The 25,028-nt window shown below is 43.0% G+C and overlaps 1 protein-coding gene and 1 long non-coding RNA gene across 2 annotated transcripts; one reads left to right on the top strand and one right to left on the bottom strand.

Annotated features, from left to right (window-relative positions):
• Positions 1-2,268: 2,268 nt before the first annotated feature.
• On the bottom strand, positions 2,269-17,669 carry LOC102147805 (uncharacterized). The gene is made up of 3 exons (XR_288210.4): positions 17,323-17,669; positions 5,642-5,745; positions 2,269-2,486 (listed from the first exon to the last, which is right to left on the bottom strand). It is a non-coding gene; the product is annotated as an uncharacterized lncRNA (long non-coding RNA).
• Positions 16,982-24,894, top strand: THUMPD1 (THUMP domain containing 1). Its single transcript, XM_001500682.5, has 4 exons — positions 16,982-17,407; positions 18,734-18,905; positions 19,799-20,047; positions 20,706-24,894. Exons 1-4 carry the CDS (start codon positions 17,177-17,179, stop codon positions 21,119-21,121), a joined length of 1,068 nt encoding a protein of 355 aa, XP_001500732.1. The 5' UTR covers positions 16,982-17,176; the 3' UTR covers positions 21,122-24,894.
• The last annotated feature ends 134 nt before the right edge of the window (positions 24,895-25,028 follow it).

Below are 25,028 nucleotides of genomic sequence, written 5' to 3'. Positions count from 1 at the left end.
AACTGGTCATCAATTAACTTATAAAACCAGAAAACAGACTGGCCTGCTTCATAAGTGTGCATCCAGGCAGAGCACTAAAGCCAGGCCTCTTTGCCTGGCCAGATGGGCTTTTTGTGGATGGGTTACTTAGGCCATTGGCCGCTGCAGGCATTGGCTGGTTATCATCCTCCAAGTGGCCGAGTGTGGTGTTGGCTTCATTTCCCGACAGGGTCTTGGCTGTGGGAAGAATTGTGAAGTGCCAGGGAAACTAATGGTCGTGGCTTCCTGGGACCCGTGAAAGAGTTAGGGCTCCTGCCCCCATCGCCTCTCGGCATTTCCTCCTGGGCACGTGAGCTGCTGTGCAGGCACGGTGGCTTCAGGCATATGCAACCCCCACTCCCAGGCATTAGCTGAAAGCACCTATTTTTTTTCAAAAATCACATTCCTATTTCTCCAATTTGGACAAATTACATGGAAGAACCTGACATGTACTTCTAGGGCAACGGGCGTCAACCTTCACTGCATATTAGAGCCGAGAAGATTGAAAAACTCCGGAGCTCAGCCTCATTTAGACCAATTAAAAGAGTCTCCAGGCCTCAGTGTTTTGAAGACTCCTCAAGTGATTCCAGTGCCCACCAAGGTGGAGCCCCGCTGACCCAGGCAGCGCCTCTCCCAGTCGCTTGTGCATAAGAATCGTCCACGGGATGCATTACAACACAGCTTCTGAAGCCCCAGCCCCAGAATGTGGATTCAGTGTTTCTAGGGCTGGGCCTGAGAGGAGGCATTGTTAACGAGCCCCAGGTGATGCTGCTGCTGCCTGTCCACGGACCGCACACTGAGCAGCAAAGACACACTGAGCAGCTCTGTTCCAGAGCTTTGCTACTCAGTGTGCGGTCCGTGGAGCAGGAGCCCGGGCGTCATCCAGGAACTCATTAGAAATTAAAAATCCTGAGCTGTCCCAGACCTGTTACATCAGCATCCGTTGTTTTAAAAAGGGCTCTAGAAAATCTAGTTGCACAGCAAGGATCGAAAAGCATTAACACGTAGGGCACAGACGTGCAGCCCCTGGGCCAAAGTTAGCTGGCAGATGTATACCACCTGGCTTGCACAGTATTTTTTAAAATTTAAAATTAATTTACACTTTCAAATTGGGATTTCTGACTTCTCTTGAAAAACTGGAAGATCTAGCAATACTGGGCATCCGTTCTCACGTGGTGACAACTGGAGACAGAATGGACGTGCTCCAAGCTGCTGCAGAATGACTTTGTTCACTAAGGGTGTCTGCAGGGCCTCTGCTGGCCCTCACATCTGCAGCTCCTGGTTCATGCCCTCCCCTCCCCGGTCCCTCCCCAGCCGGATGACTGCTCCCAAGCATTTTTTCTTGAGCCCACCTACTTTATCTCTTTGTACTTCACTCTATTCATCTGTAAAATGGATCGATAGCACCTATTCAGGGTTCTGATCTGGATGAAATGGAGATGGAGGTCACGCTTTAAGGTCCATACCTCTGTTTTACACACAAGTTGTTCCTATACCCAGAGTTTCCCCAAGCGTGATCCCTGGACCAGCAGCACTAACATCAGTGGGGAACTTGCTAGAAATACAAACTTTCAGGCCACACTCTAGACCCAAACGCTCGATGAATTACCAGCCATTTCAGGAGATAGTGGAATTCTGCGTGGATTTCACCAGGATCAAAATCCCACTGTGAGCTCCATAATTATGTGGAGAAAGTTCAACCAAGACTTATGGGTGGCTGATGTTTTGCAGGTGAGAGAGACCAAGGGAAAAGGCTAGTGTGTGTGGGATGGAGCCTCCACAGCTTGCTTCCTCCGGCAGCCCGACACCTCCCAGCTGCGGGCTCACCTGTGCGCCCATCCTGAGCCAATGAGCTGGGCTGAGACTTGGTGTCTGGATAACCCACCCTGAGCCTGGGCTTTCACAGGCTCATAAGACAGACTGCTGCTACTTTCACCACATCAGCCCAATCCACATAAAGCGTCTTCTGCCTCAGTTTCCCTAGCAGGCACTTGAGATCTGAATGGACAGATCCACAGCAGCCCGGGGTTGCGCTGGTTTGGATCTTGGGCGTGGACAAGGCACCGCTCCATCAGGCCATGCGGGGCGGCATCCCACATGCCACAGCTAGAAGGACCCACAACTAAAATATGCAACTATGTACTGGGGGGGTTTGGGGAGAAAAAGCAGGAAAAAAAAGATTGGCAACAGTTGTTAGCTCAGGTGCCAAACTTAAAAAAAAAATTAAATAAAACAAAACTACAAGACCAGTCAATTTCACGTTAACATCCTTAATTTAATGTGAGGGACGATGTCTTTCGGCTGCAACCAGATGTCTGCATCGAGGTCCCAGGCCAGCCCCAGATTCATCTGAGTGCGAGTGCAGGTGTCTGCTACCACGTCTGGGTGATGACAACGATCTCACAACCTTCTCTGGGTGCAAGCACTCCAGATACCTTCATTCACGTAGAATGGTGTTGGCAACATTTCTGTAAAGGGTCAGATGATAAACATTTTAGGCTTTGCAGGCCCCTGCTACAACCACTCAATTCCACCATCATAGCTCAAAAGCCCTCACAGACAGTCCATAAACGGGCGGGCGCGGGTGTGCTCCAGTCAAACTTTACTGACAGAACAAGCAGTGGCCAGAATTAGCTCAGAGGCTCTGGGTCAACCTTTGTTCCAGGGCAAAGTGGAAAACTGGTGGGATTTCTGTTCAGCTGTGGACACACCCTCGACAGGCCAGGAGACCGCTGTGGAAGGAGGCGTCACTGCCACAGCCGCCCATCGGATGTATTCACAGCGACAGGCTGCAGGCTGGACTGGGGCCACAAGCCTGGACAGCAGACAGCGTCACAGCACTGTCACCTCTTCACTTCACATCTGTATTCAAACCAGCTCACAGCAACAATGACCATCTTGCCACTTCCCTTGGCCCAGAATGGGGTTTCCACCCTCCGGCCCTCAACCTCAGGAGGCTCAGAGATGCCTGCAGGTCCTCACCACTTGGTTCCTGCTGGGACATCCAGAAGGGCCGGGTAATTATGGACTTTGCACATTAGCCACCAGAGTCCAATGCATACTGACAGAGTCTGAGCGCCATGCCGTTATAGTTCTGAATCTCAAAACACAGTAAGAAAGGAAACTTGGCAACAGTCTTTTTAATTTGGTACCTTTTTACTCACACTGCGAGGCACTTGGGATCAGAGTTCTGATTCTCTTTATGAAGCTCTTCTATATACAGAATCACAGCTTACCTTTAACTTGGAGCCTGACACTCTAGAGAATTTTATTATGATTATTATTATGCTTCAATTTTAGACAAAAAAGCATATTTGGAAAGAATAAAGGGCCAAGAAATACTATAACTTGGATAAGAAACAGTCTGATTTATTAGAGTCTTTTTGTAGGGAAGAAAACTTCCCCACACTCGTCCCCTTACCTGGCTACTCTTCTCTTCCCAAGACAGTCAATTCAGGGAAAAAAGAGGAATAAAATCTGATTCTGGGGGCCAGCCTAGTGGCGTAGTGGTTAAGTTTGTGCACTCTCCTTCAGCAGCCTGGGGTTCACAGGTTCAGATCCCAGGAGCAAACCTACACACTGCTCACCAAGCCATACTGTGGCGGCGTCCCACTTACAAAAAATGGAGGAGGACTCCCATAGATGTTTGCTCAACATCAGTGTTCCTCAAGCAAAAAAGAGGAAGACTGGCAACAGGTGTTAGCTCAGAGCTAGTCTTCCTCACCAAAAAGAAAGAAAAGAAAAAAATCTGATTCTGGTGTGTGTGTAAACTTGTCATCCTGGTGAACAGATGGGTGGCTATCTGATGGTAAAACCAACCAGATGTGGAGGCTGAGTTTCAGTTACAACTTCCTCTGGGTTAATTATGGGAGTCTAAGAGTTGGGTTGGGGGACAAGAGTAATACAGTTCTTGACATGCCATCTGAATGCAGGCTGAATGCGGTCTGTAACAAAGGCCGCCTGTTTTCCTTTTACTTCTTACGTTGTCTTGTCCTCTTATCAGGGTGAGGAACACTCCACTTCTTTACAGGTTCAAACTGAATTCCAAATTCTGTCTGGAGCACATTTGGGTTTCTACCAGGCCCACTTTCTATTCCAATCTGAGGGGTGGGAGAGATGGAGAGTACCAAAATTTATTCCTGTGTGCTCAAATGTGATCAAACCTCGAGCTCTCACTTGACAGCTGATGTCAAAGACCAACTTTAGCGTCGTCTCTTTCTGTATTCGTTCCTTTTTAATGCACATCCCTCTGGTTTCCAAAGCCAGAAAAATCTGCGGTTCATTCCTGATTATTCCCCCTGCCCTAACCCCTTCCCTGGCTATCATTTTGTCCTCAAGTTCTGTCAGTTTACATCTAAATATTTCTTGAATCCGTCCATTTCTCTCCATCCTCACTATGGCTGCCTTGATTATGGCTGCCACATTGTTCTGCTGCTAAGGTCCAAAATCTTGAATGAGACCTGTAAATAGGGTGACCAATTCATCCAGGTTTGCCTGGGACTGTCCCAGTTTTAAATCTGAAAGTCTTACACGCCAGGACCCTCCCCCTAGTCCTGGCCAAACTGACACTGTTGGCACCCTCCCTGTAAGTCTTGGAAACTCTCTGCTTCCTCTGTTCACTGCAGCCCCACTCACCTTCTTCCAGTGACTTGGACTTTCCTACCTCAAGACCTTCACACGGGCTGGTTTTCTCCCTGGATTGCTTCTGCAGTCACTTTGTCTGGTTACCTCATCCTCCTCTCCCAGATGCTGGCTGAAACGCCACATCTTCAGATAGCCTTTCACGATCCAGCACCCAGCCCCAAGTTAATTTCTGACCTTGCTACAACCTCTCGCTGTATTCTTTACTTTGCCTTCACATCTCTCACTTAGTGGGTTCTATTTTGTCTGTGTAGTTATGTGTTTAAAGAAGCACTTTCTTCACTAAAATTCGGCTCCTCAAAGGCAGACAACGTGTCTGTCTATACAGCTGTTTGTCCCCAACACCTTGCCCAGGACCTGGGAAGCATCGAGCCCTCTATAAATACACTTTCAATACATTTACTTTGTATGTGTTTTCCTTTTCCCCTGATTAAACTTACAAGACCTCTTTCTATCCTCCCTCCACCCCTTCTTCTTGCCTTTCTGGTCTCTTGCTGGCTCTCCTTTCTTGCTCTTTGTTTCTTTTGAAGAAACAACTCTTGGAATTAATTGTTAATGCTACTGTTTTTATGATTTCTTGAACCAATATTTTCAGCTTTTATCAGTATTATTTCTTTCATATAATTTTCTTAGGTATACTCTTTATTTTAGTTTTTGTGCTCTCAGGCCCATTTGCCAGCTCTCTCTTCCTCCCACCTGATTTAGCTAGACTGAGCCTCCACTTTTCCTCAAGAGACAGAGCTGTGTCACTTCATCACTCTTTTGGCACCCATTGTTTTCTCTGTGGGATGTGCCCTTCGTTTGCTAATCTAACAAATATTTAATGGCTTCCTCCCCACCTTGTCTACTGAACTAATAATGCTTTAAGATCCAGCTCAGCTGTTCCTTGACTGTAACACTTTCCTGCCTCCACCCCCACTGAGTTCATCCGCTGCTCTGTGCCACACCCGTACCTGGAGTGGACATCCGTTATAGCACTTACGTTGCATTGTAACACTTTATTCATACTCCATCTTCCCCACTGACCTCTGAGCTCCACGACGACAGTGTCTGACCACTGTGTCTATTTTGGAGGAGGCTGAGATTCTGGAGGAAAGGGACACACATAATTAGCATGGCTCTCTCTACAGCCTCATCCTCCTAATAACTAAAGAGACCTTCTAAAAAAAATAAGTAGAATAAGTTAACAGGAAAATAAGCAGGGAGATGAAGAGACAGAAAAAAATACTGAGTCAGGGACCATGTACATTTTCAACTTGATTAGATAATACCCAGGGAAATTTCTTTATTGGAGGAAAGAAGAAAAACACGAGAGAGGCAAATACAAAAATGAATTTGATGTAGATAAGAGAGATTTTGAGGAAATTCACACTGGAGGGACTTGGTCCCCACAAAATATGATTTTGCCGAGTTTGGCAGTGGGGATGGAATACGCACCTTGATCAGAGTGGAACAGGTTTGGAGTACGTTAAGCATATGTTGTGGTCAACCAGTGAAGGACTGAGGACGTTAGAACCATCAAAGGGCCAACTAGATAAAGAGCAAATAACTCTTGTGATTTTATTCGGTGCGGCCTGACATTCTAGATATTGAAGGGGGTAATGAGTGGCATGGCTGAGGATGGGAAGCCAGGGGTCATGGAAGTTCACGGAGGCAAGGGCATCAGGGATGCTCATGAGAACCAGCAAAGTGGCTAACCTTGGGCTGAAACAAGCAAGGCCAGAGAGGTGTGAGCACGGAGATCCTGAGCTAGACAGACAACAGGTTCCAGGGGAAAACAGAGCTGAAGACGTGGAAGGAGAAGTCACTGTGATCAGTCGCGGGGATTTCAGAATTCACACTAGGTTTAGGGTAGGTCCACATCAGGGTTTCATCCTCTCGCTGGCCAATAACATGCTTTCATGCCATTTGATGGAAATGAAATACAAACTATGAGATAGTAAAAGAAGAAAACTGGCTAATGGGTTTTTCAGTCCCTGCAGTGTCTATCAAATCCAATGCCAAGTACTATTCAGGTCTTAGAACCTCCCCTATTCCTGTGTTCTGGCTCCAGTCAGGACACCCCTGGGCCCAGAGCTCCTGAGGTTGATCTGGTGATGGGGCAGGTGTCAGAGCGACTGTCCTAGCTTTCACGGGAGCCTTTGTTCAGGGGCAGCAGGGAGAGAGGGGCCCCTCCTCTTTAATGGTCCTATCTGAACACAGGCTTCTTTGATCTTGTCTGGAATACTGATGGATAAGACTCTCTATGCACTTTGTAGGAATATAAAAGACAAACAAGAATGATTTTTAAATACCTGAAGCTTTAAGCTACAGATTTGCAAACACATTTTCCCCTTCCTTATTGCCTATCTCTAGCCTTTCTGGGAGGAAACACACATCTTGGTGTTGCTTTCTTTAAAACAAGAGAAAAGAGTCAAAACAGTTAATCTCACATGCTTCCTGTGATAGGGAAAAGACAGCACGCTCTGCTGTAGGAAGAGACCCTGGGAGCAGAGCCAAAGTAGAGGATTTTCCCAATGGGTCCCCATAATGATGCTCTTGGAGGAGGAGAGACTCAGAGTCACCCAAAGGTCCAAGGCGAGGCCAGGCCCATGAAGGACTCAAGTGGATGGAAGCGATGGTCACATCCCATGAGGAGCCCAAGGAATGACAGCCAGAAGATAAGGGGTGGAGGTGGCCCTGAGGTTGATGACAGGAGAAGACGTAAGAAGGAAAAAGGTACAGGGGCCAACGGTCAAGGTTGGAAACTTCAGCAACTAAGATGGTGGTGTCATAAACAGAAAAGAAAGATGCAGAGAGAAAAGCAAACCTGCACTGGGAATAAGGAATCGGCGGAACTAGTCTGCCTGAGACTATCAGGACACGGCTTCTTCAACTGCGGGTGCGAGAAGCTGGGAAAATCAGAGAGGGGAAGGCCACCCTGACCACCTTCAAATTCCAATTTAACAGACACCCAAGCTCCATCTTCTTCCTAAGACAGCACACCAGTGCCTCTGTATCCTTAATTGTGCATCTGGAAAATCAGATTCTAAAGCAGCCATCGTGGTGGCTGACATGGAGGGACTATAGTGATCACGCGACAGCTGTGAGAGCTTTGGTCCTACAGACCCTCAAACACCTGCCATTTCTGTGCCCCACCTCTGCCCTTCTGTTAGCAACATTCACAGTTGGAAAGATGTAAATCCCTTCATGTGAGTTACTGCACATGTGCCAAGTAGATGCTCAGTGGTCACCTCGTTCACTCACCATCTGCCAACTTTGTAGGATGTGTGAGTTGAGTTCATGCCTCAAGAAAATGTCACAATTGTTAAATCTCAAGAGTCACCTTCATATAATCTAAATTTTAAGTATTGAAGTGTAAGTGGTGTTTAAAAACATTTGCATAGGAACTCAATTCCAAACCACCCTGTGGGGCTCAGGCCATTAGTCCATGTCTCCAGAGGCTCTGGCTCTTCAAACATGAATTCCTCCTGTTTCATTAGTTTGTGCTATTGCTGTGGTTCCCAAGGGGTTACATTTGGGAGAAGAGACTTAATCATGGCATTGAGCTTTCAACTGTGTGGGAAATAAACTCAAAAACACCCATCCTTAACCAAATTTGCTTCACTTCAGGGAAAGAACAGATACGGGACTGACTAGTTGGTTCTTAAAAATTAACACTGAGTGGCATTTATATTGAATTTTAGATTAAATGATTTTACTAAAGCTTCTAAAAAAGTAGCCCTTTTTAGCAGGTCAGACAAAGAGCTCTGCTTCAGAAATGACAGCACAGCCTCCCGGTGAACTGCTTGCGTGCAGTGTCTCTTTTTCTTCTTCCCCTTCCACCTCCTAGAGAAGCTCTTCAGGAGCCTCAGACGGGGGGCTGCTGTGTGGCCAGTTCCAGGGGGACTATTCACATCTGAGTCCATTCATGTGACTCTCCATCACTGTTAGAGGCGCAGGGGTCAGAGAGAAAACTTGTCCTCGCTGTGTAAATACACAGACAAACCTCTTAAAGAAGGCTTTCTCAGTGTCTTAGGTCAGGCTTCCGAGAAGCAGGGCCTGAGACGGTGATTCTGGTGAAAAGGATTCATTGGAGGAGGGCTCTCTGGAGGGGGTGCAGTGTGAGGGAAGCAGCAGACAGGACAAGAAAACTAAGCAAAGGGGCGGTCTCAGCTGGAGACTAACTTCTCCCTCGTATCCCAGAAGGCTCTGGTCCACCTTGAGGCCAGGCTTCCGGCTTTTTGTGCCCCAGTCAATCATTGGCCACTGACTGTCCCCTGCGGCCAGGAGTAACCTCCCAGGCAAGGCAGCTCCATTTGAGCAATGAATACTCACAGCAACTGAGGGAAGAGCGTGCCACCAGTGAAGGGGACCCGGGCAGGGCACAGCAGCATCCACTACACTTGGGGAAGGAAGGGAAGATCAGAAAAGCAGAGAGGGCCTCTCTGAGCAAGCAGCTTATAAGCTGAGTCCAGAAGGATAAGTAAGAGCCAGGATAAGTAAGAGACTTGGAGGAAAAGCAGGGAGTATGGTCAAAGGAACAGCACATGCAATGGCCCTGGGGTAGAGAAGACAATATGGACCTCCTTTCCTCTTCATTCAAGGTGCTCTGGCCTCTGATTCTGGGTTGGAGGGAAGTGTGTAGTGGTATTCCTGTAAGGCAAATGCAGGGCAGGCAGAGAGTTTTGTACTTTGGGTTTCTGCAAAGGACCCAACAGATTTGTGGAAGAAAATATTATGAGTAAGCACTGGGCCCTGAAGTTGCTAGTCTCACCTTTCACGTGCTCTAATCTCTGTACAAAAGTATATTTATCTGTTTTAGGGAGATAAGTGAAGATTCCTTGCCTGGAAACTTTACAAATGTCCAGGAAGGCCACGCTCTTGGTCTGCAAGGGTGTAGTGTCTCCCGTTCTCAGAAGGGTAACATGGACCATCCCTCCCAGGTATGACATCCTATGTGCCATCTCCTAATGATTTGTGGCACCCAAAACTCAATGAAGATAGAACACAGACAGACAGATAGATGGAAGACCAGGGAGTTCAAATACAGTTTTCTGGCATATGAATTCTGAGACATCAAAACCTCCCTAGGAAATGAAACACCTGAAGTGTCTAGTGAAGTGGAAGGCACTGGGAAGAACTGACCCTGTGTCCCCTCAATGTCCCAGCAGGGGGTGTTTGGATGAGCGTATTCAACTCAGCAGGAACCGAGCAAGGCAAGTGGCTGCAAAGGGCAACTGGTAGGAGAGAAGGGCCTCCATTTTGTTTGCAGATAAAAGCTTCTCAGGACATATTTATTGGATAGTGAATAAAGAGCCCATTGAGGGCTCGGCTCTCACCAGCCACTGTAAAGACAAGCTGAAAAGAGAAGAAACAGAGAAAAATATAGGATAACAAAGGAGGATAGGAGGTTAAGATGGGCTTAGAGCTCCAAATTTAAACATGAGATATGAGAATTTCAATTAAAGATGGTGATTTGGGGACTGATATATACCAAGGTCCTTAAAAATGCCCCAAAAAACACCCCTGTATTTTAAAAAGAATGAATCCATAGTAATCCTGGAAAACTAGAACGGCAGTCAGCTGGAGGACATCTTGAAGAAATCCGAGAAGACAGAAAGCAGATGGATCTGACTGATGAAAACAGATCACAGAAAGATGTAGCCCAAAATGCTGGGGAAAAGAGGGACCCTTCCCACAGGGGTCCTTTGAGAGCTCCAAGCTCCTAGTCCACAAACATACAGGACAGAGATGAGACAGGGTACAAGCATGAAAGTAACTGGTAAATGAATCACAGGCCAAGTCCTCCCCCAAGGTCTGTTTCCTGACTGTACATCTTTCCCCTCTCTCTCCTTTGCTCACCAACTCCAGCTTCATTGACCTTCTTTATGTCCTTTTAACACGTGAAGTATCTCCCCAGCTCACTGTCTGTGCACTTGCTATTTCCTGTCTGGAACAATCTACCTCTAGACTTTCACATGGTTGGCTCTTCCTTGTCATTCAGGTCTTGGCTCAAACTTCAGCTGCTCAAAGCATTCTTCTCTGGTCACAGTATCTAAATTAGATCCCAACCCCAGCCAGTCACATCACCCTGCTTCCTTTCCTTCAGAGCATGTGTGAATCTCTGAAGTTGTCTGACTCATTCATTTCTTTGTTTCTCCTCACCTGAGGACAGAGGTCTTATCTACTTTGTTTATCAGAGTATCTTCAGTACCTGGAACATTAGTACAACTGGTATTTATATCAGTTAGCTTTTGCTGGGCAATAAACGACCCCAAAACATAGTGGCCTCAAACAACAACTCTTTATTTTGTCCATAATTTGGATCAGCTAGGCAGTTCTTATCTGTGTGAACTCAGCTCATCTCTGCTGGGCTCTGTGAAGCATCCATGGTCAGCTGTAGGTTGGCTGCTGGTTAGATAATCTAGGGAAGTCTTTGTCACATGTTACGTGTCTAGCAGGCTGTTGGTCAGAGCAACAGAAGCAAATAGGCCACATGCCTCTTGTCATCCTCTTGGTCTTCTTCATAGAACTGTTACTTTTGATAGCTCAGAATGCATATGCGAAAAAAATGTGGTTTTAACTTTCTGGCCTTTTACCTATCTTCTTTACAAGGGGAGCAAGAGACAGCATGCCCAGTGTGCAAGTGGTTTTCAAGTCTCTCTTTCAGGTCACTTTTCTAGAGTCCCATTAAACAAAGTAAGCCACAGGGCCAAGGCCAGATTCAAGGGGATGGAGAAACAGACTCCACCTCTTGCTAGGAGGAGCTCCAAAGTCACATTGCAGAGGGGCATGGATACAGGATAGACAAAATTTGCAGCCATTTTTGCACTCTTATCATACTGCTCAATATATAGATATACCTATGCTGAATATATTTGATTTAAAAGACTGGATCTGGGAAGGCTGGACTAGTTGGACCCCATCTCTCTTCCCTGCCTTCCTCCCAAATATATACAGCAGACAACAGAGGCTTTTGGCCCCCACATAGAAATCCAAGCTGTGCACGCTAAAGAAAGTGACCTGCTTACATGCAGATGCCTCCTCATTTGAGTGTAGGACCATGAATGGGAAGCAAAGCAGAGTCTGAGGAAACTCTGGAACATCCAGCAGGCACCTTAATGAGAAAGGAGAGGTGACACAGCTTTTCTCAAGAAGGAACACATCAAAATAATTCACTGTTCAAGTCAAGTCCTCCCTTTTTTGACTTGCTCTCCACAGCCGGCCAACCCCCACAACTCTGAAATCTCATTTTCCAGTTATGACACCAGACCCACCAGGAGAGGCTCATCCAGGGAGAAGTTTCTTGGCAAAGCGATCTACGCAAATCCAAATGGAACTCCCACTACTCAACAGCCTAGATCTTTATTCACAAACATGAACTAACAGCCAAGGGTCCACAAACGTGAAGAAAAGAAATCACATACATGAGTCACGTTAAGATTAACAAGTAAAATAATTGTGTTTTTAGGAAATAAAGATCATTCAAGAAACAAAACAATTTAAAAAAATAAATGACTCTAGTGAGATTGGAAAATGGCACATACAGAAGTAAGAACAGACTGCTGCTGCAAAAAAGGAGCAATCAGAGGACAAAAATGAGTGCCTGGGAATTAAAAATATGTTTGACACTAACAAAACTCAGTGGACAGACTGACTAAGAGAATGGGGATGGTTAACAACATGTCAGTGATCTGGTGATAAAGTCAATGGAATCTTGCAGACCAGAGCCAAAGGCAGAATGATGGCATGTGGGAGAGAAATGTGAAGCAGCACAGATGTCTGCCCTTTCTCTTATTGGGGTTCTGGAGGCAGAGAACAGAGGTAATAAAAGGGAGGGAAAATTCAGTGATCTCCTAGAAGATAATTTCCCTGAGACAAATGCTAGTTGGGTCTCTGAAGCCCCTTTTATATGGGCACTAATCCCATTCTGGAGGGCTCTGCCCTCATGACCTAATCACCTCCCAAAGGCCCCACGTTCTAATACCATCCCATTGGGCCTTAGGATGTAACATAGGAATTTTGGAGAGACACAACATTTAGACCACAGCAATGGATCCACAGAGAATGGTGTCATGAATTTTGCTTGATCATCTGGGAATACTGCAAAAAGGAGATGCTATTTCTGTTCCACTGTGAAGAATAAATATGAATTCCCACTGCAATGCAAGGCATTTCAGGCAGAAGGAAGAGTATATGAGCAGAAATAGAAAGGTCTGAAGTTTCCTGACAGGTTTGGAGAAAGAGATCAACAGTCCAGTGTGGTGAGAGTTTGAGATCTATGGCAGGAAGTGAATACACACGAATCTGAAAAGATAGGATGGTGCCAGATTGGAAAGAGCTCACATGCTATTCTGAGAGGCTTTTCTACCTGACACTATATACAGTTGGGCACCCTTGGAGGATTTCATGCAGCAGAGCGACATAATCACAACCTACTTAACTCAGAGTCATGAGAATAGAAAGCTGGTGCCTTCTGATCAGCCATTCCCCAGACTCACCTAGATGTAAAAACTCAAGAGGAGATGCAGAATTTCAATAGCACTAGGAACCAGGAATATTCCACCATTACCTACTAGAAAACTGGAAGAACTTCCATGAGTTAAACCTTTAAAGCCTGCAGGTAGAATGGTGGAACCATTTATTGAAAAATATTTCAAGAAATCTCACAGGCTTAGACTTTTTTTTATCTGAGTAAAGGAATTCAAATCTCTCTCAGTATGGAAACTATTTACTAGAGTCTTCAGAGTCTTTTAAAACCCTCATCCAGCATCAGTTGTGAGCTGAAATCTACATTTGGAAGGAAGGGAGCTATAGAGTGGCCATGGTCAAGTTGTAGGTTTTTAGTCATTAAGACAGAATTAGCCCATCCAGGAATAGGTTTTAAATATTGTAGAAAGACAATAGGGTAGTAGTATCATGATATTGCTTCTTAAAGATCAGGTTATTATTTTAAATAATAAGTGACTTTTTAAACTAGAAAGTTTAATGATAATCGGCTATTTTAAACTGGAAATTTGGCTAATGGCTGTGCATATCACACAGTTCTCCAACTTCAGAGCAGGAAGAAGGAATAGATTACACAGCAACCTGATGGGAACTCAGGGGAACTGAGGAAAAACTACATATAAGAAATAGGAAAAGGCTGTACATTTCTGGCTCCTTGATGAATAAGCAGAAGTGGGAATAACATATCTCAGCCATATGTCTTAGTCTTTTGTTTTTCAAGATTGTACAGCCTAAAGACAGAAATGTTAAGCTTAAGAGTCAGAAGAGTCTTTGAAAGAGTTCTATTAGAAGAAACAGAAGTATACTTTAGAAAGCTTCTCTTGTGTTTGTGTTTGCAACAAAATTCAGGAAACTGCCCTATGAAACAAGAAATGAAAAATTACATGATAAGTTGAGAAATTGAGCTGTAATGGAAGAGGCTGGCACGATAGAGATAGATAAAGAGGAAATATTTTGAAAAGAATAAAATTTCCCTTGAGATTAAATGCAGCTTAGAAATAATCAAGATCAGAATTTATGCTACTGGAAATTAAATCAATAATGTTGAAGCCATTCTTGAGAAACTCTTTCAGAAAGAAGGAGATAATGGAAAAGAGATAAAATAATGAGTGAGAAGATTCCAGAGGTGGTAGAGATTTTCAATATGAGAATGATTGACATGGTTGATGGAGAGAATAGAGCAAATGGGAAAAACAGTATTTAAAGACATCTCAGAAAAAACTTTCCAGAATTCAAAGAGGGCCCCAATCATCAAAAGGAACACAGCATGCACAAGGCAAAATTAGTGAGAAAAAATATTACTGTAACACATATTGAGAAAGTTTTTGAATTTAAGGAATAAATAAACTTTCTAGGCACCTAGGAAGAAAGAGAAAAAAAGGTCATAATGGCATTAGACTGCTCATCTGCAATTCTAGAAGACAATGGAGCAATGTGTGTGGACAGAGATGAGGGGCAAAATTGAGTCAGATAAGCATTCTATAGCCAGACAATCTCTCATCCATGAGTGAAGGCAAAAAGAACAAAATATTTACACTAATGTGCAAAGACTCAGGAAATACACTATTCCGCTTAGCAACAATACTAGAAACACAGTTAAAAGATGAGTCAGACTCAGAAAAAAATATTAGCAACACGTAAAATAGACAGATGATTAATATCAATGCTAAAAAAGGAGCTCCAAAAACCCCACTAATCAACTGGCAAAGGGTATGAATAAATAACTTACTGAGAAATAAATACAGATGACCAATATGCAGCAATGACGAATTCATTAATTAAAAATGAAATTGGCAATAGAATACCAAATAAAAAAATAATGGTAACAAACAAAACAAATAATGGTAATAATATTATATGTTGGAAAGGAAGTGAACATAGATACTTGTAAAAACTCTGGGAGAGCCTTCAGGGTCTGGAAGACAAAGAGAGCTTCCTGAATCCAAATCTCTTCACAATCCTACAGTCAATTTCCTCCAAATCACACAGTCAACAAGGAAAACAAAGCCACATGTAAGCAAGCCAGCAGCATTACAAGAAGACAAAGAATACCATAACCTTTAAATTACCTGGAAGTACATAAAGAAATGCCAATTTCCAGCCTAGCTCCTACCACTACTGAAAGCATTTAGAAACAGTCAAGTGAAGTTGTAGGTTTTTTCAAATAATCTGGTTATTTCTCTTCCTTCATCCCCTAGAATAATGGTATTAAATAAAGACATATTGGAAAACACTTCCTGAAGTGTCCCATTTGTTATGAAATCACTTCCATAGTTGGCCGGAAGGGAAACTCTGAAAGGGAGATGAATGTTTTCCATTTCTCTCACTCTGCAGTGTGGAACAGGACAGTTAACGTCTTACTATCAGGAACTCCAGTCTTAATACTAGTAATGTAAGCAAAAGAACCTAAAGGAAGAGAAAGTTATGCAAAAAACACACATTTATATATATTTTTTTTACGTTACACATATAATGAAGAAAAAAACAAGTTAACCATGAAGCTCAGCATCACACTAATTACTTTTCCTCTCAATATTTTGTTCCTTCATACATAATAATTAAATCTCAGAGTGTGAGATTGAAATACCTAAGTCAGTAAAATGCACAATATTCCTGCATTTGCTCACCAAGAGCAGTACACTGTCAGAGATGCAACCCCAACACGAGGGATTTATAAAGTTCAAGTTGACTTCTAAGTGCACGAAGTATAAGGAGCTGGATTCCTGACTTTAGGGTATGGGGAATATTATGGTGTTAACTGTAAGGGGATTGCTTACCTATTCAGACCAATGTTCTTAAACATTTCAGGAACAGGTATGAAGAAAAGAAAATGGTAAGATATACTTCATTGGAGAAAAGAGGAATATTTTCCCTTATTGTTAGTGAAAATTCTTTGAGATGTATATGGAGTTCTAGACTATCACTTCATATCAGCATTACTTTTTCATGGGAGTCACAAGAATGGGAATCTGAGACATGCAGGCCTCACAATAAATAAGAAGTTCTTTATTCGTGACTTCCTACTACCATCCATTCTACGTTTTGGGGTTGCTGGACTAGGTAATCCTTCCTAGGGCAACAAAGGACAAACCCTGTTTTGGCTCTTCATGATTTTGTTCAGAAGTGAGGAATTTGACTTCCCGTCCAAACCAAGTGCACTTAGAACAATAATTCGCCAAAATGTCACTACCACGTGTTATGACACCAATGTCAAATAAAAGTGTGTGAAGACATTGATACAGACAATATTTTTGGTATTAATACAAATACATTTTACAAGTTAAAATGTCCCCGTGGTGACAACTTAATGTTAAGAAGTTTGGCCCAGTTTCCCTGTATTTTATATTTCTCATCCTGATACAATAAATATGTCAAGTCTCTCACATCAATGAGATCCTTCTACTTCGTGTCCTGTTTTTCTTTGTACCTTTGAAGTCCTGCAAGAGGAATACTAAAGGAATGTTTAGCGAATGTGCACATTTCAATCGGAGCAAGAATAAGTAGGATGCTTTGGAAGGCCTCAGTGACTTCTAAGAAACATTTGCCTCCAAGGGCAACGTGAGTACGAAGTGTGTCTCGCTTTGCTAATAGTCTCAACCTCCGTACGTAGGACAATAATTAGCACAAAGGTGCTTAATAAATATTAATTGAATGAATCAACGAATTTGAATGAGTAAATGACACTGTTCTTCGCAAGCGCGGTCTACATCCACTGGGAGACCCGCATGTTAGCTCTCAGGCCTCCTCCCTCCTCAGGCCACTTTCCAGGGAAACCCCTCCTTCCGGTGGTGAGGTGAAAGAAGTGCCTGTCAATCCTGGCGAGGGGCGGGACAGGAGTGGGCCTCGAGTCCCCTCTCCAGAGCCAGCCACTGACCGGCCCTAGGACTAGCAGCCAGGAAGGAAGCTGGGAGGCGGGATCAGGAAGGCCGTCACACATGTCTGACGTCACCAGCCCGCGCCAGCAAAGGTGAAGACGCCGAGAACCACAGAGGAAGGCGTTTCTCGCGAACCTCAGCTCTCGTGCACCATGGCGACCCCCGTCCAGCAGCCTCCTCAGTCTGGCAGCGGGAAGCGCAAAGGCAAGGCTCATTACGTGCCGGCCAAGCGGGCTCGGCGCTGCGATGGCGGCGGGCCGCGGCAGCTGGAACCCGGGCTACAGGGCATTCTCATTACCTGCAACATGAACGAGCGCAGATGCGTGGAGGAGGCCTACAGTCTGCTCAACGAATACGGAGAAGACATGTATGGACCGGAAAAGGTACAGGCTTGGGGAGGGCGGCCGGCCGCTCGGGCTTTGAAGAAGGAGGGTAGGCTGGAAGGCCTGCTGCCTCTACACGCATGCGCGAGTTTTCTCGGGAGCGTGGCGGCGAAGGGGCGTGGTCTCGCCGGCGTTCCCGGCCCCTCGCGCTGGGAAATTCTTGCCCCTGGGGCTTTTCTCCTCATCGTTCATCGCAGTGGCTTCCATTTATAGATTGTTCTCTCCGGCCCAGGCGTTGTGTTTCTGAAGCTCTTCGAAAAACATGTACTCCTTCCGGTATCCTTGTGAAGTTGCGTTCCCGAGGACACCGAGGCTCGAGTAGGTTTAGTAGGTGGTCCAAGTTCACGGGGCTAAACTTCATTCCTTCTCTTGGTTTTTTCCATGTCTTACCACCATCTGAACACCGTGGCTGTGATAATGTGTGGGTCCTAAGTAGTGCCTCGGAAATAGTGGGTTTAGTATTAGTGCTAGTTATGTCTCAAATGCACGTACCATTTAAAAAGTAAAAACTTTTGTGCTTTTACCACCTAAAATCTAATTGTCCCATCACAGTTTGGAAATCATTATGTTCTTGGCTTAGGATCTGATCACGAACACCCCAGGAATTAAATGCTGAAGGATAGTGCAGAGGGGATTTGAATTCGGGTACTATCGTTTACTAGCTCTGGGACTTCGGCATGGGCACCGTATCTAATTCTGCTGAGCTAGATAAAAAAGAGAGTGATAGTACTTGTTAAGGGTAGCTAAAAGGTTGCTTATGTGCATAAAATAACATCCTGGTATATAATAAAGGCTGCATAAATGTGTACAGTTATTTTAGTGCCCGATTGGCAACTCCATTGGTGAGGCAGAGAACTGGGCAACAAGTGCATGTCCTTTATACGCTGATACCTAGAGCAAGTTCTTGAAGTATTTCTCTTCCCTGTTCCTCAGTAGAACAGGAGTAAGGGTTTTCAATTCCAAAGCTGTGTGGTTTAATCTCACAAAAAGGAGAGTGTCATTGCAGGCACAAAGATATCTAGTGATGGGATTAAGGTTCCCCCTGAAATGATTCATCTGATCTGAAATGATTCATCAGCTGCACATTGCCCCCTGTCCCAGACTCTCAAGATGCCTTTGAAAACATTTAAAAATTATGTGTACCGTAGTCTGAGGGAACTCCCTTTTAACTCTGCATTTTGGAGGGAGCGATATCTCAGTCTCTTAATAAAAAACTTTATTGTCACTATTGAGCCATCCATCATTGAGGGTTTCACATGGGTAGTTAATTATAGCTTTTAACATGAGCTGTTGTGGCATTTCTGCTTATTGGTTTTATGCAAACAGTTTACAGATAAGGATCAACAGCCCTCTGGAAGTGAGGGAGAAGATGATGTGGAGGCTGCTTTGAAGAAAGAAGTTGGTGACATTAAGGCATCTACAGAGATGAGGCTAAGAAGATTCCAGTCAGTGGAGAGTGGAGCAAATAATGTAGTCTTCATCAGGACACTTGGGATAGGTGTGTCTGACTAATATGCCGTAAGATTATTGGTCCTATAATATTTGGATATCTCCCTATTTCACAGAACACTGCCTACAAAATGGCTTCATGGTTGTGGCCCAAATAATCATTTGATTGCATGCTCTCTACACTGCGTTAGCCTTATGTAACTTTAGGCAAAACAGAAGTATATGTTCTGTGTAAAAGGAGCAGCTGCTACTCAACTCCAGCTGATTTGGAATGGCTCTAGCCATTTGGGAATGTAGTTCTGGTAGGGCCAAATCTCCTGGTTTTTCAAAAGAAGTTGGAAGTCTGGAGAAGTTTCTAGACTTTCCAATATGGTTAACTAATTTAAAAGTATTGAAAACACTGAGCAGCGCAAAATAGACTTGTATGTAGTCGGGATGCGGCCTAAGGACTGTCTCGTGATCTTGTGCAATTTGTAGTTCTGGAGCTCCTCTATGATCTGGGATCTAGACTTCTGTACAAACCTAGCGAATGGATTAATCTTTTGAAGTGACTTGAAGATTTTTGTTTTGTTTTTGTAAAAGTACTATTTAATGTTTGTTACTGATAGTTGCTATTGTTATAGAAAAACAACGGTACAGTAGTGTCGTTGGATAAATCAGACATCACAAGAATGTTAATTCCAACGTTTTCATGAACAGTTGTTTTTAGTGAAAGCAGTAATAATGCTGAAGAGTTCAAATATTAGATAAAGTGTTAATACATAGTAGGCACTGAAGAAGTATTAGGTGGAAGAAGTGGTTAATTCTTTATGATAATTCCTTCTACTCTGTCAATTTTTGTTACTGCCAATGAGAATTCATTTTAGAAAGTTTGAAGGGTTTTTAAAATGTCTGAGAGCTGACAGTCTTACTTGTTTGCTCTGTGCTGATTTTTCATTTTAGAACCTGAGAAGTTGGTACATCATATTCTCCAGGATATGTACAAAACCAAGAAGAAGAAGACTCGGGTTATTCTACGAATGTTACCCATCTCAGGCACATGCAAGGCTTTCTTAGAAGACATGAAGAAATATGCAGAAACATTTTTGGAACCCTGGTTTAAAGCTCCAAACAAAGGGACATTTCAGATAGTTTACAAATCTCGGAATAACAGTCACTTGAATAGAGAGGAAGTTATCAAAGAATTGGCAGGTATGTTTCTCTTAGTGATTTTACATTGATGTGCAATGTTAAGTATTTGTTTTTATTTTTAAGAATTTTTAAAAAAATTTATGGGTTACTTTTTGAGTGTAGAACAAGTATATTAAAATGTCCGCAAAATAATATCCAACCTAACTGATTTCAATATGTTGGATATGAGATTTTCTGATAGTTAGATAAGAAGTCTTTTCCAAATCAAGATTGAATTTTCTTTGGGAAAAAAAATTCTCTTAATAAGAGTATTACTCTTAATGTCTCAGGAGTTAATTTGTATTTATTTATTTAAAAAGTTCAGGGGGTCCAGCCCTGTAGCCTAGTTGTTAAGTTTGGTGCTCTCCGCTTCGGCAGTTGGGGTTCAGATCCTGGGCACCGACATATACCACTTCTCGTCAGCCATGCTAAGGCGGTGACCCATGTACAGTAGAGGAAGTTTGGCACAGATGTTAGCTCAGGGCAAATCTTCCTCAGCAAAAAAAGAAAAAGTTCAGGGAATTTGATTGAGGTCCATGTCGTGGATTAGTGTATATACTGTGAATGAACTAGTATATATATTGCTTTAGCAAGTCCCAAACAGACGAAAGATTGTTTTGTATCCGTCAAGCTTCATATATCCTTCTCAGACTGTGTTTCCCTGTTCTTTTTGTTACAGGAATAGTAGGCAGCCTAAATACAGAAAACAAAGTGGATCTTACCAATCCACAGTACACAGTGGTAGTAGAAATCATTAAAGCTGTCTGTTGCCTGAGTGTTGTGAAAGATTATATGTTGTTCAGAAAATATAATCTCCAAGAGGTGGTGAAGAGTGCTAAGGACCCATCACAGCTTAACTCAAAGCAGACAGCACAAGCAGGAAATGGAGCTAAATTGGAATCTGGTGACAAATCACATCAAAATGACTCTGCAGAAGGAACAAATAACCCACAGGTAGTACCAGAGAATAGGGAGGAGCCGGAGCAGACAAAACCAATATCTGAGACTGAGGTGGTGAATGAGGGCGGAGCTAAGCCTGAACTTGGAAGTCAAGTCACAGAAGGATCTGAGTCAAGTGAAAATGGCCTCTCGTGAAAAAGCATCATTAGGTATTGGAGGTGGGTTTCTCAACTGGGGTTCTGTGAGATGTTCCTGGGGTTCCATATAAGATTGTGACTGAAAATATCATTTTTGAGCTGTGTGTGCTGCATAATGCTGTGCTCACAGTAGTGAACAGTGATTGAGCAGCCCTGTTAACAGTTTTGTTAGAGATCTTTTCTGCCCGGTGTGACTGCGTGCAGTCAGCCCACATGCATTTCGGTGAGCTAGGAGAAGCTGTGGATAATTGGTGAACACTTGCATGGAGGGGAGAGTGGTAGGAGGATGACAATGGCTTGTCCCTCATGATTGTCTTCTCCCGCCTCCCCTTCTGCACTGCCAACTGACTTAATGGGCGTGAACAAGCTTTGTGAAAGATAAACCCAGAGGGAAATTTTCATTCTAAGGAAAGAATTTTTGTGTGCTGTAACTCAGCTGTCCTCTGCCACTTTGTTGTAAACTTGCAAAAACATTGGTCATATAGGTTAAAGTGAATTGTTTTGTGAGGTTTTTGTACGTTTTGCGATTTTCTTGTTTAGTTGTTATGCCTATTTTTATATTTTGTCAACATTTGTTTGCTACAAACAGATCTGACAGTCCACTGCTGCAGTTTTTGAAGGCAAAGTGTGGTATAGAAGAGAACCATTCTAGGTATAGAACCACAGATATTTCTGATAAGGTTAATGATGAAGAATTACAGTATTCTGAGTTACTATGGTATAGTAGTGCTACAAAGGACACAAAGAAATTCTTTGTTTACAATGAAAGCTACTTCCCTATGGTTATATAGACTCGTAATCCAGGCTGTCCTATTCCATTGCACATCATCTGTGGAATGCAACGTACAAATCTAGCATTTGCTCCAGCAGTTGTAACATAGTTGTAATCATAGCCATTTGATAAGTAAAGGTGTTGATTATTTTAAATGGCTTTAGAATATCAAAACAGTAAAGCTTTTGTTCAAAAAATCATATCCAGTGAAAAGGTTTAGGAAGCAAATTATTTAGTAGCAGAACTTATTCCAGAAAAGAAAAATCACCTAGTTGGTAAGAATCTAATAATACTAACATTAAAATGCTGGGGCAAGAAACAGTACAAGAAATTGAAGAGACTTTATTCTCAGTTTAATAAATTGGCTTACGTCACATGATGCTGGAGAGGTTTTGTGTAGTTAACTGAAAAGCAGCAGCTTCTTTATCTGGGTTGATGAGTCAACAGGTTTCACAAATATTTATCATGCTGTAGCATTTGTAAAATTTGTAAATGGTGCTGAAAGTTAGGAAAACTTTTTCTGCTGCTAGGACTGTCCCCGAAATAAAGGCCAATATAAATTTAATGAGTCTCCATATTTGAAAACCAAAGATTTGTCATCTATACTCCTGGTGACCCATTAGTGCTTCATTCCATGACAAGTTTTGCCTCATTTTAATAAAAGGAAATCCTACTGTTGACGTTACAGCATGCTGCTTTCTTCACAGAGAGATGCTAATATAAAAAACTTGGAGACGAAATGAAGAAAGTTCTGAATAATGCTACAAAAATGGTTAACTTTATTAAAGACCCATTTATGTAAGAATGTTCTAAAAAAACCAAAAACTAAAACCTGCATGAAGAGCCCCTGACTCTCCTCCATACAGAAATCCAGTAGTTTACCAGAGGAAGCGTTCTCAACAGGATATATCCCAGAGTCCTTACAAGAAAGCACTAGGCCACACTTTGCTGAATGCTTTGCAGATGAAGAATGGCTACAGAAACTAGTCTATTTAGCAGATATATTTCATTGTATGGACAAGATTCTGCAAGGTCATGGAGAAAATGTTTTTTCTTAAAAGTGACAAAATTCTTAGATGAAAAAAGAAGCTGAGTCTTTGGAACAATCACGTTGCCAGAGGAACTCTTGAAATGTTTCCACAGCCACTTGGGCTTGAGATGAAGAATGATAGCAACAAGCCTCAAGCCTTAGTAAAACTTGAAGAGCTGCAAAACCAAATTAAATAGCATTTCCCCTCCTTTTCCCAACACTGGTGTGTGACTGTGTAAGAACCCTTTCTCTAAATCTTCTCAGCGTGAGATTTTGTCTTTGAGAGAAGAGAAGGAACTCTGAGTCCTAGTCTGACAGTTCTGGATTTCTGTGAAACAAGAATATCCTTCAGGAGGCTGGCCCTGGTGGCCAAGTGGTTAAAGTTCTGTGCACTCTGCTTCAGCTGCATGGGTTTGTAGGTTCGGATCCCAGGTGTGGACCTGTACCGCTTGTCAAGCCATGCTGTGGTGGCAACCCACATAGAAAAAAATAGAGGGAGATTGGCAGAGATGTTAGCTCAAAGCTATCTCCTCAACCAAAAATGAGGAAGATGGGCAGCAGATCTTAGCTCAGGGCAAAAATTCCGCACCAAAAAGAAAAAATAGAGTATCCTTCAACTTAGTGCTCACAGTCACATGCCATGAGGGTTCCCTTAATTTGAACGTTTTTCATGGGTTCCTTCAGGGTAAAACTACTGAAAAAAGCTAGAAGAGACAGACACCCAAGAGGGCTGCAAAATAAGATGTCCAGATTGAGAATCTTCAGGGGCTGTGAAGTTAGCTTTTGGGGATGGGTTTATTCTTAAATTTTAAGAAGTTCAGAGGTATTATAAATGTTAAGTCTTCCTGCATCAGTGACTATATTTATATAATGGCTAGTGAACATGGGCCTATATTTTTATCCTAGCTATTGTTCTGGCTTGGCAAACCAGACTAGAAGGATTTGGGAAGGGCAAAGAGAGTAAACGGCCTTGCTAATGCAGTTAAGGCTGGAACTTTTTTATCTATCTTAGATATTTAGAAAGTTAACTCTTGGGGCCGGCCCTGTGCTCTGCTTCGGTAGCCCAGGGTTTCACTGGTTCGGATTCTGGGTGCGGACATGGCACCGCTCATCAGGCCATGCTGAGGCAGCATCCCACATGCCACAGCTAGAAGGACCCACAATTAAAATATGCAACTATGTACTGGAAGGATTTAGGGAGAAAAAGCAGAAGAAAAAAAAAGATTGGCAACAGTTGTCAGCTCAGGTGCCAATCTTTAAGGGAAAAAGTTAACTCTTAATAGGTTGAAGTCATCTTGAAAAGGTGATAAGAGCGTTGTAAGTGTCATATGAAGGATCGGATTTTGGTGCCTTCAGACTTGCTCCAAGACGAAGATACTTTTATTTTGATAGTGTGAGACTTAGGGAATAAGATTGGCCATCTGCTTACAGAGCATAGAGCTCTGTGAAACTGGGCTCCTTTTACTTTATGACAGCAGCTACTCTGCAGAAAGATTTTGACTTACTAATTTGTTTTTAATCCCCTTTTGTATTTATTAATGTTTGGTAAGATCTGAGTGTGACAAAAGCTGTTCTTCCCCAGCTCTCAGCAGGGCTGTGTTCTGTTGGAATGCTTGCTTGATTGAAAGGTTTGTTTTCAGATTTACCAAGTGTTTATTTTCACTGACAGTTGACCGTGTTATAAATGAGGGGATGGGGATCGAGTGCTTTTTTTGTTCTTTTAATTTTTATTTTAAAAAATTGTCAGTTAAAAAAGTGCGGCTTCCGTGTAGTGGTTTAGTAGAGTTGTTCTGCTCTCCGGAGGGAGGAGAGGGAAAGTTGGTATTTTAAAACATGTTTCTCTGAGGTTAAACGTGATTTCTCAAGGTTATTTTAACTTGTATTTTGCTTTTGGTGTGGCCAGATATTCAGCTTGTTTTTCATACTTCCTGATATTTTCAGAAAAATCAAAATAAATTTGTTCTCTAAAGATTGGTGTTCTGTACTTTTTATCTCTGCCTTTTAGTAAATCTCTTGCTTTATAGTAAGTGGATATCAAAGATATTTATATGTCAAATTATGTCAATAAAAATGTACATTGTCCTAAAAAGTAAAAATAGAGAA

The sequence above is a fragment of the Equus caballus genome, chromosome 13, assembly GCF_041296265.1.
Source record: "Equus caballus isolate H_3958 breed thoroughbred chromosome 13, TB-T2T, whole genome shotgun sequence".
Taxonomy (NCBI): Eukaryota; Metazoa; Chordata; class Mammalia; order Perissodactyla; family Equidae; genus Equus; species Equus caballus.
The sequence above is the reverse complement of the archived record's forward strand: the minus strand, read 5'-3'. Positions and strand labels throughout refer to the sequence as shown.

What these genes read in the sequence shown, in the direction of transcription:
- THUMPD1 (XM_001500682.5), top strand. Translation starts at nt 17,177, where the DNA reads ATGGCGACCCCCGTCCAGCAGCCTCCTCAGTCTGGCAGCGGGAAGCGC. An exon ending in ACATGTATGGACCGGAAAAG is followed by an intron (nt 17,408 to 18,733) that starts GTACAGGCTTGG and finishes TTATGCAAACAG; the next exon opens with TTTACAGATAAGGATCAACA. An exon ending in AGTTATCAAAGAATTGGCAG is followed by an intron (nt 20,048 to 20,705) that starts GTATGTTTCTCT and finishes TTTTTGTTACAG; the next exon opens with GAATAGTAGGCAGCCTAAAT.